At 49.0% G+C, this 17,928-nt stretch overlaps 1 protein-coding gene across 10 annotated transcripts in view; it reads right to left on the bottom strand.

Moving 5' to 3' along the window:
• The window catches only part of CADPS (calcium dependent secretion activator), a gene marked incomplete at its 5' end in the record, with an annotated part of 195,724 nt that overhangs the window by 105,860 nt on the left and 71,936 nt on the right, over positions 1-17,928 (bottom strand). For all 10 annotated transcript variants that reach the window (XM_082768147.1, XM_082768149.1, XM_082768152.1 and 7 more), the window contains one exon: positions 2,277-2,388. In XM_082768147.1, coding sequence (XP_082624273.1) covers positions 2,277-2,388 — 112 coding nt within the window. The remainder of the gene's footprint in view (positions 1-2,276; positions 2,389-17,928) is intronic.

Raw genomic sequence — 17,928 nt, 5'->3', positions numbered from 1 at the left:
GCTTCTCTCCTCTCTCCACAGACAGGTTTGCGCCCATTTGAACAGCTAAATCAGGGGCTTAACACACTCCTGATTTCTTTATCTCGTTAAAAAGGAATCCCGATGCAGCCCGATCGGACACGCGGCATCTCGGCCGCTCCGGGCACCCCGAGCATCCCTTTGAAGTTCGGCCGCCTCAAAGTGCCGCTGGCAGCCAGCCAGAGGAAATGGTTGCCCCGTGCCCGCTGCTGCTGGCCCGCATTCCTTGGGGTTTCAGGAGCTTACCCTGGGTGATGGCTCCCTGCGGCACCGGGAATCCGAGCGCGTTGGCACGGCCGGCTCTTCGGCATCTCAGGGCCAGGGGGGTTGTGTTGGGGCCTGACATCTTCCTCAGAACAAGGCACGAGGCTAATTGCTTCCCCGGAGCAGCAAAGTCAGCGCTGCTCACGGCTGCCAGCGGGAACAAGGCCTACAAAGCAAGTGGGTCCTCCAGCCAGCGTAAGCACTCGGGGGAAAAAGGCCTGAATGGCATTGAGGACGGCTGGGTGAAAAGCCCCGCTCAGCGTGCTGCAGTGGATAAAGGGAGGTACCGGGCTGTTTGAAGAATGTGGGTTTGAAAATAATCCTGAAAATATTATGATGCTGTGCCGCAAAGCAAAGGGAGGCCTGCGGCTGGAGTGCTGCAGCCTGGTGGGGTCACCCTCCTTTGGAAAAAGAAACGGGACGGGGAGAAAGGCAGGATCGTGCTGTGCATGAGGGAAGTCTGGAGGGGCTGTGACTCTCTTTGAAGAGAAAACTGAGATGAGGAAAGGAGGGGTAGCTCTGCTTTTCTCTCTCTCGAGTGCAAGAACAAAGGATTTACGTGAATGTGAAAAGACAAACAGTCAAAACTAATGCAAATTATATGAGACAAAAACACCTGTGGTGCTCTCCACCATAAAGATATAAATTAGATCAACAACTCAGTAGGACCCAAAAGAATGTTTGGCATTTTCATGAACAACATGAGTTAAAAAATCATGTTAATTAGGACAAACTTTGTTTTACAGAGACAGACCCTTCTGTGTCAAGGCCCAAAAAGCCATGGACTGCAGGGTCAGCATGAAACATCCCAACAAGAGGTTAGTCCGTAACTGGAAATGTCACACTTGCACTTCTTGGGGTCTTCACCATGCAGTTCAGAAGGACAAATCTGCTATCTACTCCCTTGCTGATTAAACATCTTTTGCTCTTCATTTTGCTGGTTCCTGGTCTCTTCGATAATGTTATGAAGCCACAAGGTGGCTGTGAAGCTTCCCTCATGATGCCAGCCCTGGGAAACCCATATCAGGCTCGGTGTGGTTTCTGCCAGCCATGGGTTCCTTCAGAGCTCCCAGCTTTGCATACCCAGTTTGCGGGAAGTCTCTGGACTGGGGCTTTTCTTCCTTGGTAGGATTAAAAGGCTGCACTCTGCATGGGTTGTACAGGCTCCCGGATGCTACTGGGGACACCAGCCCAGGCCACTGAGGGGACCTCCCTTGTTGAGAGAGCTGAGGAAGGCCTGGCAGAGAGCTTGGGGCTAAGACAGCTGCAGGATGCAGAAGTCCATGGAGATGAGCTGAAGTGTCCTAGTGCCCCAGAAAACGGCTGCCCACAGATTTGTGGAGCTGTGGGCTTCAGTCCTGGAGGGTCACCAGCTCCAGGGCCTGGGATGGGGCAGGAAGGTTGGCTCTGATGCTGGTCCCAGGGCAATCTGAGCTCTTTGCTATTAACACCACTGCTAGGGGCAGTGGAACCCCCCATTTTACTCCCTAGCCCAGCCCCAATGAAGCCATGGCTCAGCCACAGTTCCTGGGGAAGCCAGGATTTCAAGCTTTTTGCCATGAGAACTGCTGTCAGCGCTTTCAAATGCTCAAGCCGTGCACTGGCTGTTCAGCAGATATGAGAGCAGCTTAACACACTCCTGCCAAACTTAAATCCTCTCTTTTTGCTTCAGCATAATCCCCTTTTCTGCCTCAGGAATGTCCATTTCCGTAAGCAACTTCTAAAGCTTTCCGGACTGCCAATATCGCACACAAGATCCTCTGCCTTTGCTCAGTGCAGGCACAGCCAGCTGAAATGCTGCCATTAAAAACTAACAACAAAGACAGCATGCGAGGTGCATTACTTTCCAGCAGTGCAGAGCTTGCTTTCTTTCCCTCCTGAAGCTTGGCAAAAAAGCAGAGCACGTTGTGCTCCAAAGATATTTCCGTACAGGAGAGATTTCTCTAGAAAAGCAGGGCCAGAAGGAAAAATTACTGCACTCCAAATCTCCTTACCCTCCCAAGCTCTTTGTCCTCCAGCGCCAGCACGCCCGTGCTCTCCGTGAACAGCTTCACCTTCACTGCAGGAAGCGCGTGTGTTGTCGTGAAGTCTCCTTGGGTGCCCCAGCTGCAAAGACAGAGACATGCTCAGCTCCAGCAGCAGCCCAGCAGCGCTACTGCTCGGTTGAGCAATGGTTAACAGAAAATGTCGTGCCTGGCACAGGCTGGGCTGAGTGACAAGGGCATTAATTATCTTCTTAGGGAAATGCAGGACAGATGTTTGGAAAAACCATGATGTCTCTTCGGGGAGAAAAGAGGATATTTGGGAGCAGCATGAAACCAAATTTAAGGGAACTTATTTAGAAGGAAAGAACAATACATCTCTGGCAGTGACAGCCTGTGTACAGCAGAATCCGAGGATCGAGAACACCTGCACCTAGGACATCTGTGATCACTCGTGCCTCTGCTCTTCTCCTGGCTGGTTAACCTTTCCTTTCCAGGTTTATAGTGAGGCTTGCTTTCTCTAAAGAAACCCCACAATTAACCTGAGTCCTCTTCTGAGTCCCAACCTGGTCCTCCAGCCCAGGTTGAGGTTCAAGCCATGGTGTCTGGATTAGCCTGGTTAGGTGGGTCTGCAGAGCAGGACACCAGCTCCTTGGGGGTGGGATGGCAGTGGCCAGGAAATGTCCACCTCTGCAGCCCCGCAATGAACTGGAAATGCCATCCACTATTTGCACTCCACGAGTTATGCCCCTGGCTGGTACCGTGGCTTGGAAAGCAGTGCTATGGAAGCTGAATGACCCACAGGGTAAGGCAAACTAGAGCAACCTAGGACCATTCCTGAAAAGGCTGGTACACTTCAGGCTATGTGCCTCAAGCAGCAGTACGGGAGGAAGATTTTAGCAGCTGGCAGTTCCTTGGGGAGTACAACCCCATGAGCTCCAGCGAGGCTGCAGGCACGGGGTCCAACCCGCAGCCTGCTGACATGGATGGACCAATTTGCCATTTTGAGCCTTACACCGGGAGGCTCCCTGCAGCTGACCTTCCTCAAATCCTCAGCAAGAAGCCTGCACACGCTGTGGGACTGAGGGGTCACTTGTGCTGGGCACACGGAGGGTGCTGGAGGTGCCCTGCTGGAGCCACAGCCCTGCACCCAACGGTGCCGCTGCACCAGGCAAGTTGGAGAGCGGCCGTGGCTCTCCGTGCCGCCCCGTAAGCGCAGCGTGTGGCAGGGAAAGGTCGCCCCTTTCCACCCTGCCTGGATTAGCAGCTTTCCTGCTATGATTTCTAAACAGATCCCTCTAGTTCACTTACTCCCTTTCTTCAGCTAATCAGCAGTGACAACCTGCCGGTCTCTAGGGAGCCTTGCCAGACTCTGGACCCACTGCTAATCCTCCTCGCGACTTCTGGGGTTTCTGTGTGCCCAGCACTCCCCCAGACCTGCAGAACACGAACAGTGAGTGAACTTCAGAGGCCTCGTCCCCTCCTCTCACTAAGCAATATATTAATTTAGTCTCGGGTTGCTTCTATTCCTTACCACCCCCAGTTCTGCTCTATTTCAGTTGCAAGAGGACTTTTCTTTTAAAGGCACCCAGAACAGCCAGCTTTGATTTAGAAAGATCATAGGCAAAGGAAACCTGTGAAATGCCAAGTCTCTTCAACATCCTAAAGGCCTCAGCTTTTCCAACAGGCTCACTAGTGGTACCACTCACACCAACAAGTCAATTTATTCACCTGTGCTAAGGTTTTTGAGATACAGTAAATCTCCCCTCTGGCAAACAAGAACAGACTGAAGAGGGTCATGGAACAAAAATTAAGTGGAACTTGAACTAATGTCTATTTGCAAGCTTTAGACAAGTTTGAAAGGAGTGGAGAAAAGAAAAAAAATACTTTATACACTAAGAGGTAAAAAAGCACACGGTGCTTTTATATTTTAGAGTTTGCAGCTATGTTTCAAGATTTGTTTCTACTTCTTAGAGAGTTAGAAACTTATTAAAATAAAGTGAGACACACACTTCCAAGAAAAAGGTGAGCAAAGCACTCCTAAAGTGGCACTTGCTCTCGTTAGCAGACAGCAGCTCAGCTGAACACCAAGGGCATACAAAGGACTGAGGAAGAATGCACGGCTGCAAGGAGGACACTGCTGAACATCTGACCGTGCAGAAGCCTGCTGTGAAGCTAGTAGATAAGATCTGCTTGGTTTTGTTGTTGTGTTTTTTTTTTTTTTAAATTCATTGTGAACTGGATTTCCATGTTGTTTCCGGAGACCCTGAATATTCATCACACTTCAAAGCTCATGCAAAGCGTACAAGCAAGCTTGAAGGATAATCACAGAGAAGGTGCTTTCTACAAACTAAAAGGAACAAACAGCATGCCACGAGCAACACGTCAGGGCGACATGGCAGAATGCACAATACAACCCAAAATATTGCAAATCAGATGAGAGATTATGCTGTATCTTCCTAACCACTGTATTCCTCCTCACCCTATAAATGACTTTCTCTTTCACACTGACCTCAGACTAGATCCTCTCCTGAAGAAGGGCAGTTCCCTTGAATTGACTGGGAAAAGGCTCAGACTACACATGTCCAGAACATACATTTTCCTCAAACATAAATACCAAAGAGCAGCTTTTGTGTTTGGAAGTTAATTGGGAAAAACCCTTTACCCCTTTTTTGCACGAGGATTATGGTTTATGCTTTGTTCTCTGAGCAAATCTAGTCCAACTGAGCTTAGCAGATGAGCACGTTCAGCACGGAGCTGATTAATAAACTGGGTTTCCTCATCAGCTTTGCTCCGATATCCTCTCTTCCCGTGTCCCTATTCCACGTTTCATCTTTTATGGCGATGCATCCAACTGCCACCAGCGCAGGGAGCAGGGGTTTGGCATGAATTACCTACAGCCCTGCAGTTCAGTCAGATGCCCCAACATTACGTCTTTTTTGTGTCTTATCCCTCAGCTTCCTAATAAATGTTTTAAACATGAGAACCAAGAAAGAGCCTTATTTTCTAATTACAGATTCAGGTCACAGATTATGTTTTCTCTCTTAAAAAAACCTGCATTGTCACCAGCAGGGAAAATTAGAGAGATAATCTTGGTTTGGATAAGAGGAGAAAGTAAGAAAATATCGAACCTTACGCTGTGTATTTTGACAGCATCTGCTTTATAGAACTCATATCTCTGTTTACTATTAAAAAGCTCTTATTTGCTGAAGCATTCCCAGACCATATGTTATCAACAAATGTTACTAACCAAATACAAACAGTAATTTTCATTAGGTTTCCTTCATGAGAACAACATTAGCCACAAAGGGAATAAATGTTTCAAATGACAGTAAACATACATAGCAAACCCTTGACAACACCGTGGTGCTTGCTTATTTATCCCCCCAAAAGCCAAGAAAAGATCCATGCCAACGAGCAGAGACCCTCCGAAGTTGGGTTTTGTGCAGGTTGGAGCCTGTGGTGATGTCATTAGTTGCCATAGAGATGCTCAGCATAAGGCCATAATTCATGGCACTGAAACATCATTGGTATTCAATCTAAGTAGGCAGTTTATCTGTGCCGCGTATTAAATTATCGGCCATAAAATTAGCTCTGGACAGTCGTCAGGTATTCGGATCTTTTGAGAGAATAGCAAGGTAGTGGTTTCATTTCCGCGTTTAATAATTAAGCACGTTATCCCTGCAGGAGCTGCTTTGTTGGGAAAGTGCCCTGGGATCCATCCTGGGCAAATCCTCTCATGAACTACCTACACCATCTTGTCCCCATGTCACACAGCCCATGCTTACACTTCAAAGCAATAATTCACTTGCAAACCAGGAGAAATAATATCATTATACCCCAAAGGATATATATATATACGTGTATGTATACATAGGTATACACACACCACAGAAAAGAAGTATTACGGGGAGAAAAATCCTGGCAATACTTTCTCAGTTAGGACCATATTCATTATCCGAATCCCACCTGAAACCCTCAGCCCAGCATTTCTTACTGCTTAATGCATCCCAAAGCCTGAAGCTAGCCAGGAAATCATGCCATGCCTCGGGACTCTGCTAGAATTACAGCCCGATTTATGCCATCTCTGCTGCTCCGGTAATATAATTTGGATCTCCTTGTGTCTCCAGGGTTTCTCGTTAGGCATCAAACTCAGGATCAAACTCTTCTGGCTGCAAAGAGCCAGAGGATGATGCATGCCCCAGGTGCTATCCTGAGAACTTGTTTTACCTTCTATGAGCTTAACTTAACTTGTTTTACTTTTTACAGGCAAAGTAAGTAGATCAGCACTGTCGGCTGTGTGCAAGCTTTAGGAACCAAAATTTACTGAAAGGCACCATCATGATAGTTAACTGAACAGCCTAGAGCACTGAGAGATATTTACGTGAATGAAACATAAGATGACATATCCAGAAGTGACTGGACTACGAGGGAGGGGGGTTCTCCCTGGTCCCTCAGCCTCTGTGGGCTCACGTAACACGGAGCACCTGCAGGACAGGCTTACCTCAAGGTAAGGAGCAGCCAGAAGCTCTCACGGGTGCTGTCCTGCCCGGCACCCGAAGGGAAAGCGTTGCCATTGCTGACGCAGAAGCCAAGCTGCTCAGACCAAGCTGCTGGGAGGTGTTTCAAGCTACACACTGGCAATCTTCTAGCAAACCCTCAGGGTGATGTTTCCCAGCCCTTCCCAACTTACAGACAGAACAAGTAAGACCACCCGGTCTCCTCACCATGCCCTGCACCATGCTCTTACCCATTCCTGCCATAAACTCCGCAAAAACAACTCTCCCCAACAAACCACTTTACATGGCCTGATCTAGAAATTTCTCAGCTGTTTTTGCGAGACATTGACTTCATCCTTGTACCAATGGCCTTACAAGTGCTGAACATGCATACGAATACCCAGGGGTATTCAATTCTTTAGCAGAGAGATTTCTAGATTAGGCTGTATAAGTGGTTTGTTGGGAGAGTTGTTTCCCATTCAATTCTTTGATTTGTGTCCTGTTGTATCCAGCAAGCCCACTTAGCCCCTGCCTAATTTAAAACAGAGCCTCCCTCCATCCTCGGCCTCGTAACTAGATCTAACAGAACATCGATGCCTGTGATTTCTCTAAACAATGAACAAGTGCAACTGAATTATATCGCCGGGCCATGAATCAGCCCTGCTAAGCAGCTCGGCCTGTCGGCAGGCTAACATGGGAGCAGCTGGAGAGTGATGTGCTTTAGACAGGGCTGACATTTAAATATGATCTATGATCAGTTTTCATGGGCTTCAAAACTGCCGGAGGACACCTTTTCTCTCTCTCCAGATATATTTGCTGAAAGAAGTTTGCCTGGCAGCTTGCATGGACCAAATGTGAAACATATAAAAGAAAATATGTGTCTGAGAGGAGAGCTAAGCTCTCCCCTTGATGTGACCACTCCAGAGGTGTGTTATGGGCAGAGGTCTCTCTGAAAGGCCTTCCACAGACATGGTCGTGTCTGGGACAAAATTTGCAAGGCCGGCTGTGTGGTGGGGTGATTTTAAGTGGTTTCTCTGCTTACCGCTGTGCCTGGCCGGGGTGCTTGCTGGAGCCCATCTCAATCCGAGGACGGAGGGGTCTGATCACGCATCACTGAAATGCTACACGCAGCCTTGATTTACTTCTTCCAAAAATCCTGCCTAACAAACGATGGTTTTCCTTTAACCTACTCCCCACCTCCCAGCAGAGACCTTTCCAGGCAGCAGCGTTAACTCTGGGGCCATAATTCACTTGTGTCCGCAGTTCAGGCACTGGGACAGCAACACTAGACAAGGGCACACCAGGCACAGAGCTGACCTTTCATGCAGCTGATGGAACACCCACTTCCCTACCTGTGATGCTAAGGTTTGTTTCTACATATTTCTTGGGATAACATCAAGAAAATAAACAGTTTTTATAAGGTTTTAACAGTGTTTATCTGTTACCTGTATGTGAAGAAGCCTGCAGTAAAGCTTTTTGTTACGTTCTCTATCACATTACATATACCAGTGGGTGGAAACCAGCAAATAGAGGCCAGTGACCAAGGTTATGGCTGTTGGTGATCTTCCTGAGCTCCCCTCCCACATCTCTCTGAAGCAGCAGCTCATTATAGCACAGATTTACTCAGCTCAGCAGGGAAACCTGGCGCAGGGACGGCATTAATTCCACCAGGCTGAAAATGCTAATTTCATTTTCAGAAACGAGTCTTTGTGAATTTCTAGGAACGAGGGAGATCAGCCAGCAGTGCCCAGCAATGCCGGGGGAGCAGAGAGCTCGCTCCTCTTCGGGAGAGGTGTCAGTGGGGCAGGGCAGGGGACGTGGCAGCGGGTACGTGTCTGCAACACCTGGCAGAGGCTGGCGCCCACACCTTCAGCAGCTGGCTCACAAAGAGGTGATAAAAAGAAGCAGGGCATTCTGATAGAGCAGCCCTCCAGCCCCCTTGCCATGGAATAAGCTACAAACTCCTGGGTTTTCCTGATGAGGTGAAACCTTCTGCCTCTGCAAGCGACAAAGTGAACACCCTGGTACGCCCAGAGGCTGGGGCCGTGCCTGCCCTGAGCTGTGCTGTCAGGCTAAGCAGGGCCAGTTCTCTGCCTGGATCACTGTTTGTGTCCCACACAGTTTTACGTCCCACAGACCATGCTCCTGTGCCAGCACCGCATCAGACGGCTGCTGGGGCACAGCAGCCAAGAGGAGCTGACGAGGCTGATGGCACGACTTCAGGAGCCCAGAAAAGGATGGTCTTCATCATACAGAAAATAAGGTGCTTGGTTTCAGCACAAAGTGCTTCCTGAGCGCAGCTGATAGGCACAGTTATGGGGAAGCTGTAAGAAGGGATGGGAGATGGATTGAATCACATAATAGCTATTTACGGCCACGAGATGGCATTCCTGCCCCAGCGATGTCCCTCTGACATGCCTATGCACAGCACAGCATCACCAGGACCTCGCCGTCCTGCAGCCGGCTTCACCCCAGGCCCTGCTTTTCTGCAGGAACGCTGTGGCTGGTTGGGAGGAGGATTTACAGCAAGGCTATTCACCACAATCTTCGGGGTATTTACAGGAAAAGTAAGCAGCGTGATTACTTAGCGTGATTTAAATGATGACTGCTTTTAAAATGCCCCGTGCTTTCGCTTAATACTATGATTTTACAATTAGAGGCAAACTGCTCAGCAGGAGGACATGGAAATGTAAGCCCAGCAACCTTTCACTGGGAGGTCTGAACTGAAAGAGTAATTGCTTTACAAGGGCTGCCTAGCGTATGTACTTTACAATACTTCATCAGTGTGTCAGCTACGGATACAGCAGGAATGAAAGCTTCATTCATGAAATCAGCCTGCGTGCATTTACTGCCTGTGGTTGCCAGCACTGCCTGTGGAAGTCCATCACAGCGCCGCTCATGGTCTGGCTGCAGTGCCACACACCTGCCAACCAAAGAGTCCTCGTGCCAAACCAGAGCAAAGATGCCCCACTGAATCAGCCACAAAACCACCACCCTTCTCACACAATTATTTAATTGAGATGTGGTTCATCACTTCTAATGAACTCTCACCACCCCAAAGAAAACCAAACTGCAGAGGGGTGAAAAAAGGGGTGAAAAACCAACCTTCAGGCCTGGTGAGGATTTACACTGCCAGCTCTGCAGAAACACCCTGTGATGGGGTGAGCTGCCCTTGAAGGTGAGCCCTTTCTCTGCATTGATTACTGAGGAACTTAACTGAGCAACCAGCTTGTCCTTAAGCAGCTCTTTTCCAAGGGATGCTCTGGAGGTGTCTCATTAGGCAGCTGTTAGGTGAGCATTTTCTTTGCTGTGAAACACAAGTGTTGCCCTAGTTTTATGGACAGCAAACTCGAGGTAAGGATACGCAGCCACTGGGAATAGCTGGAGCAAGCATGCTAACACCACATCCTTCATTTCCCTGTGAGATCTGTCCCAAGACAGGCGTTTTGCTTGTCTGGTCAGACAGACAGGAGGGCTCAGCAACCCCTGGCTGCAGGAGTTTGTCCTCCCGCACCCACCACAAGGAGCTGTTGAGCCCTCTTCCCACCTCTGGAGGGGTCCCACAGCTGCTGAGATCCTCTTCTCTAAGCCAGGGAGAGAAAGTTGCTCCAGATGCTCTCAGCTGTGTTTGTCTACAAGATTTTTTGGCAAAGGTGAGAAATACAGCAAGCCAGGCAAGATGCTCCTGTGTGGTGCATCCCGACCTTCAGGGACTTCTTCAATCTGAAACACCTTGGAGTTGCTGTGGAAAGGGTATCAAGAAAATGTTTCTGCATCCTTCTGGCCTCCTTTGCAAGCCCCTCTTTCCATGAGCATGTCTTGCAGTCTTTGCCCATGTAGCAACAATAGTGCACAGCTCCCCTTGAGTGCTTGCTGTTCATCGGGAGACCTCACCATGTTCACACAGAGAACAGGACCCTACCTTCATTTCACAGAGAACACAACTAAAATGTTGAGAAATGAAAGCCAAGGTTAGCCGGCCCGTGAAACCATTCCCGCATCGAGAGCTCTGTCCAAGCAAGAGCGGGCCCAGCAGCAAAAATGCTCTGTACCTCCCTACAGTGCTCTGCAACAGCAGTAGCAGTCCCCCTCGTTAAACGATAATGTGCTCTACTTGTACACAGCACCTAATAAATAAACCAACAACCGGGCGCTTCCACATGTCTCATCCCTGCCTTTCGCCTGGTGGGTGACGTGCAGAACTTGGGCGAAGGCATGGCTTGAGGTTTTTATTTTTTTTCCAGAACATCAACCACGGATATTAAGTAAGAAGACTGCATGTACTCCAGGACTTTTGTTATGCAGCCCTCTTCTTAATTTAGCAATTATTTCACCTCACTGGATCGCAGTCTCATTTCAATGTCCTTTTGGTCTTCGCTGGCCCATCTTAAGGTTGGTTGCACACATGGGAGTGATGCAGCAGACGGGTGTAGATGAAAATTGCCTTGGGCATCATCACACCTTCTGGACTACTTAAATTTGAATGTATGTGCTATCACAGGAATACGTAATTCCCCAATGCATAGAACAGTTCAGAATTCAGACAGTTGGCTAGAAAAGGGAGACATTCTGCTGTGAAAGAAAAGGTGAAGGAGCTCAACCCTTCGTAGATACCCGAGCATCCATGTGAAATCCATGCTATGCACATCCCAAAGGTCAGGGAAAACAGCCAGAGCCTGCACTGACATGCTACCACAGGTAAGTGAATAGAAATAACTACAAGAGGTACGTCTGTAGGAACAAGCCTTCATTATTCTTCAACACAGATTCTAGTGTAGCAGCTGCTGCTAGCACACGGGTGGGACCATGAGTGCACTTTGCAGAAAACAGCCATTATGAGCAGTGCCTGGTGTTTGAATGACTTCCCCTTGTTGCCCCAGAATGAACAAAAAAAATAACCAAACCCAAACTGCAACCAGGACTAAATCTTGGAGGCCACCTGCACGCCTGCCACACAGCCAGCTGGTGCTGTGAGGGAGGATGGAGACAGGGCAGGACTAAGCCTTTGAGCTCTTCCCACATAGTGAACACCCCCACGCTCCTCTCAAAAAACCTCTGCAGAGGGAGGAAGCACACGAGAAGGAGCAGTGGTTAACAACGTGGGGGCACCAGGAAGGAAAAAAGAGGGAAGGAAAGCTGCCCAGGGCTTACACCTCACCCCTGCGTCCATCTGAGCGATGCTCAGTGTAGGGGAATTGCGGTGAAGCCTCGTGTTTATTCTGGGGAAAAACTAAAGTGCTTAAACTAAACCAGTTTCTTCCATCCTCCTGTGAGCCATATAAATACCACTGGCTCCTCAAATGCTGCAAACCTAGGAGAGGAAAGGGAATTTCCCCACCCAGAGCTTGTAGGAAGAAGCAGCGCTTCCTGTAGGAGGCTCAGGCAGATGGAAACAATTCCCCAAAACGACAGCTTGGTAAATTTACCTGGCTAATAACCTCTTAGAGCATTTTTTTTTTTGCTGTGCTTAATGGCTTGTCCACAGCCTCCATTTTCAAAACTGGGAATATCGTAACAAATCTCAGGAGCACTATGGAAACAGGATCACACACACGGGTGTTTGAAACGCAGCTCATACAGAACTAACAGCAGGATCCTACAGGAGCAAAGCCACATGTGGTCTCATCGGAAAATAAAAAAAATGGGCTCCTAGGCATCCTAAATAATTGTATATGAAGAAACCATGTGCAGGGACTTGGATGCCACTCTGTACACTTCAGTCCTAGACGGAGGTGGCTTAAAAACAAACCACCTGATGGCGTTTGTGTCCCTGCCACTGTCACCTCTTAGCCCAGCAGCAGCAGCACGGGCTTGGAGCAGCTGCACTGAGCAAAGCTGAAGATGTCTCCTGGAAGACATTTCCCCCTGGGGCAGACTGACTCTGCTCAGCGCCTCACCCACGAGGCCAGGTGTGCGGCTCAGAAGCGGTGGTGTCTGACGTTAGCGGTACCCAGGGCTCCATCACCTACTTTTACACAGTCGTAAGGCTCCTGGAGGCTTCCTGAGGGAAAAAGAGCTGTAAACATCTGCACAGCTATGAAACAAAACCATGCAAGTGGAAAGGGAAGCCAATCAGTCTGGGTAATTAAGGCAGCTTATATTTAATGCTGAAGCAAACTCGGAGAGGGAGGGGAGAAGAAAAATAGCATCGCAGCCTCCTTCTAAATTTTCCTATTGCTTTTTTTTTTTTTTTTTTTTTTAACCCAGCATCATGAATTTTGCTTACACAGGGCTTAGCTAGGGATGAAAACCTAAATGTGGATGACTGCTTAAACCCACGTAGCCACACAGGTCCTCCTGAGCACTGGCAATACCTCTGCAACACCATGATAGATGTGGATGTAGCACGGGCTGGGAGCACACGGGTTATGCAGCCGAGTGTTCAGCAGCTGCTCCTCCTGCCTGGCTCTGCCATCCCAGCAGCGAGGCAGCAAAGCCATGAGCTGCACAGCCCCTGGGCTGCAGGATTGTACCCGTCTGAGAGCCACCCACTGCATGGGGGATGCACAATGGGAATTAGGGGCTCTGCTCCTGCCCACATTCGTATAAACCCCTTTAGTTTAGCGGAGTTAAATTTGTTCTACAGCACACAGAATGTTTATTTGTCATTTATACATGAGAGCTCATCTCAAAAGGACCGTTCTGATTTCACCACGGGCAAGTGCTCACGGCATCTCCCAGCCAGCCACGGCGACCAAACACCGACTGCAGCACAATGCTCTTATCACGCTCCTACTCCACGCGAAACCACTGAGCCTCCCTTCAAACTGCGGGGCCTGAGGCGGGGGATTCCTGCAAGAAAAGCCCTGATTTTCCCCTGCTGCAGAGAGAGAGGGCATCCCTGCTCTGCAGTCTCTCTTCCTGCACGACTTCTCATTTGGCTGCCCTGCGCCCATCTCCCAGAAGGGGACCGGCTCCGAATGGCACCGTGGAGACGAGCTGTGGTCCTGCCCCTGCTCACCATCAGACAGCAAACTGCTGGATGCTGCACACCGAGATGAGGCTACGACACTGATCAAGTGATCGGCTTGGTGTAGGGACCCAAACCAGGGCAGCCTGCTGCAGCAGAGAGAAGCAGCCAAGCCACCGGGGCACCCTGAAAGCAAATCGGGGAGCAGCATTGGGAGCAAGGACAAAGGTAAAGCAGGGCTCCTGTCTCCTGGCAAAATAGCCAAGGGAAGGGAAGGGGGCAGAGATGGGGAGGTTTAAAAGTTTACCAAAAACATTGCTTTATTCTGACATGGAGTCAGAAGAGCTCTGTCCTCTCTCCAGCACTGCCCCACAGCACATACATAAGAAAAATGCATGAAATAAAAACAAGGCAATAAAGAGTGATCTTTTTTCCTCCCAAAATACTAAGCTCCACACGAAATAATAAGCTTCTCATGCTCTGAGCACAACACTTGCACTAGTCCTGAAGAGGCCACTCAGCAAGGAGGAAGATTTAAGCTCAGAATGAGACCATGGCCAGAGCCAGGGGAGCAGCGCTGAGTTCCAAGCAGGTGCACCTGATTTTCACCACTGTACACATGGGGAAAACAAGACTTATCTCCATGCTGAAGTATGCCCAGGTGACCATGCAGTGTTTGTTTACAAGGCACGTAGGACCTCCTTGTTGTTTTGGTCTTTGTTTTCTTTTGCTCACGTCAGAGAACTGTGGTACCGTAAGTAGATGAATCACTGGTACAGCCCGTGAGCACTGCTACGGGCACAGGTCAGTGATTAAATATATCCAGCAGCCTTGCTGGATGCTGTAGGACAGGGGTGCTGTCACCAGACCTTGTGTGCAGTTCCCAGCCCCTCGGCCACCTTGCTCTTTGGCCGCAGAAGCAGCAGCATCAAAGTCGCAGCAGCTGGCAGGGCGCTGCTGGAGATGTGCAGGAGCCGCTTCACCCTCTGGGCTTTGCAGAGGGCAGCCATCAAGATAACAGGCAGGGAAGTAAAACCCTCCAATATCTGCAAGAATAAAGATCCAGCACAAAAAGCAATAAAATCCTGCTTGGCCTGGGATTTCGGATATTATGTAGAGGCATTTGCGGGTTAGGGCATAATACAAAGGCTTTTTCTTACACAACTTATTAAAAGCACTACTAATAATACACGGCAAGCCTGATCTGAAATAACCCTTGCTATTTCAGGTCTGGCTCTCTCTAGAACTGTGCCATCCTCAGTACCCGTGCTGAGGCAGATAATCCTTACATGAAGGGATTGTGCTTAAAATGTCAGGAATCCAACGTGGAGTCTGAGAAGGAAAAAGGGACAAGCAGTTAATGCCAGCCCGAGAGCCAAACCCCTCACACACGGCCGATTTGACTGCTTGGTACACTTCACTGCCCACCCTGCCTCTTTCAAGATCTACAAACACCATTCAAGCTCCAAAAGCACTGTGATGTTTTTGAACATCTTATTCTCAAAAACTGCTGGTTTTGCAGTAGCAAAGCAAATCTCTCACAGAACTGGATGGTAGATGAGCTGGACCGGTGCTTTTGGAAATCCTTCCCTGGTTGGGAGATTGTCCTTCTCCACGAGGTGTGTGGGTGCCAGCCCGAGGCATGGAGCCCAGCAGCGAGGTGTGGAGCTGCCCCTGCCTCCCGTGTCTGCAGCCCAAGCGTCTTGGCTGAGGGCTGCCACTTCGAGCACACAGGGGAATACAGGGAACAACTCCAGGAGTCACTCTTAAGCAAAAAGGAGATGTCTGACATGGTTCCCGGGCCCTGCAAGGCTCTCCTTTCCAGCTCCCCAGACACGGGGTTGTCACAAAGAATGGACGTTTTCCAGTGAATCTGGCTATTCAAATGTGTTTTTTTTCCTTTTTTTTTCCCTTGCGAGTAAGTATGAGAAATTTAGTCTTCTGTACCTCAGGCAGCCTCCAGAATGATGGCAAACCAGAATTTAGAGCAGTTTGAAGAGCTACAATTTAACCTAAGACAATCCTGCCTGTTTTCAGAACTGCTTTCAGCTCTTTCTCACTGACCGCAGACACTCAGAGCTGCAGCTCTATTTTTAGAGCCTCTGAGATACAGAAGTGTTAGGATACACAGGGGTAAACCTCCCTGCTACAACACTCACACTTTTATAGCACTGAGGCTCAGCACACCCCAGTTGCTCGGCAGCACCCAGTGCAAAAGCACCCAAAAACTTCAGGTCTGGGGGACACTTCAGGGAGCAATCTTAGCATGCGTTGGCTGACCTAGTTCCTTTACCCATGGCTGTTTCTCTTACAATAAAAAGAACCTGAGTGGATGTGGTGTGAATGGCCTCAGTGAGAGCGACGTTGGCATCTGAGAGACACTTCACAAGCCTGCAGCACAGCGCAGCTCTAAAATGCACCACGGACCTTTCTGAGCTGCTTCTATCACTGCCTCACCACCGCAATACCTGAGGGCCTCCAAGTCATGTATTAAGCAACATGACAAACACGTCACATCTCGTTCATTCTCTCTTTTCCTTCTTGTCAGAAGAGGAGAAGGTAAGTGCACTAAATTGCTTTCACGAGGCCTTGGTGCTCCCCGTCTGGGCTGTTGTGTCTGGCAGAGGAAGCAAGGTGAACAACGTGCTTCTGATGCAGACAAGAAAAAAGTCAAGGTTTTCTGTGATGGTCTCTGGTTTCTGTGGAAGGTTTTTCCAGAGTTTTGGCTTGGGTGGCCTTTAATTTTGGAAGGAAAACATCCCAAGACCTTTGGGGAATGGAACTGTCAGGCCCTTTCAAGGCTTTTTCTTACATATTGGCCCAAGGGTGGAGCAACCTAGAAGACTTCAAACCTGACTTGCACCTCTGTGGGAAGCCAGCGCAGGGAGGATGAGTGTGATGGACTTACGTAACTCGGACCATGCTGTAGTATGTTGGCTGCATGTTCCTCAGGGCTGATGGCTTTCTGCCCAGGCACTGTACATTTCATTATGGTAAAAAGAGCCATTCAATTAAAGAGCTCACTCCTGCATCCCTTATTTTCCAAACAACACTTGTACACACAGATCTATTGCTTGCAGCATTAGGCTTGAGTATGTAAGGACAGATCCTTTGAGCAGAAGTAGAATGAGCGGGCTAAACAAGTAAATGTAACCCAGCAGAAGCACACTATTCAGTATGGGTAGCAGTAATTTCCCCTAAATAGAGCCCAACTTTCCCTGTGAAGCAACAAAAATACCTAAAATAGTGACAACCGCAGGTTCTTATGGAAATTTTCTTCCATGTACAGCTCTCCTACTTCCTTCTCCGAAGCAGATTTTAGAGCAATTTGAAAAGTAAGGCAGGCTGCAGCACTTCCCCTGATTGGGAATATTGTTTTTAAATTGCTTACAGCAGATTCCTATTCTGCCGGTGCCGTGCAGGGTGCAAGGCATCAGCATTTTCTGTGCCTCTGCGGGAGGACAGCAGCTGATGGAAGACGTTAGCTGACACCTCCTCGAGAGCACTGGTCTCGAGCCATTCGCATGCAGCGTTCGTGCACTTGCACATGATGCAACCGTGCAGGTTCAGCTGGTTCGCAGCTTCCCTCCCATAAGCTTGGGAAGCTCCTGGGGAAACACCCCTGGGGGCCTGTCCCTCAGAGGAGATGGGACATGGGACCAGAGAGGGAATGTCCCAACAGCAGCCCCTCTACACCACTCAGCATCTCTGGAAGATGCTTTATTTCACCCCAGGAGTTACACGCTGTGAGGACGTGCACTGAGAATTTCATTAGGGTGTGAAATCTTTGCAGTGGACCAGAGGAAAATGGTCTCACATCCACGTGAAGAGTGCTGCAAGTCACTAATCTACCAAATCAGAAAGGAAATAAACTGTTCATGATCTTCTCCTTCCAAACTAACAAAGATTAATGACCACTAGCAGTCTAATGCAACAACAGGAGAAGACAGGAAAAGCAAAGTATTGGGCTGCAGAAAGGCATTTGGGGTCCAGGTCAGAGAGGACAGAACAACACTCTGCCCTTGAACTGAACCCAGACAACATGGCCTCAGATAAAGCTTTGACCAAGCAACTTGGAGCCTTCCCCTCCTCTTCTGTCCCACCTCTGGCTGTGGCTGCCAGAGCATGTCTCCACCAGCCATTTCCCTTCCTTGTAGGACTGCTAAAACCCTGCCAGGGAGGAGGAGATTATGTACCCACACCTGACGGCACCAGTTCAGATGGACACTCAGATGAGTATTTATCTAAGCAGCTG

The sequence above is a fragment of the Aythya marila genome, assembly GCF_965140915.1.
Source record: "Aythya marila genome assembly, chromosome: 10".
In the NCBI taxonomy this organism is placed as follows: Eukaryota; Metazoa; Chordata; class Aves; order Anseriformes; family Anatidae; genus Aythya; species Aythya marila.
This window is presented reverse-complemented; position numbering and strand designations above follow the sequence as displayed.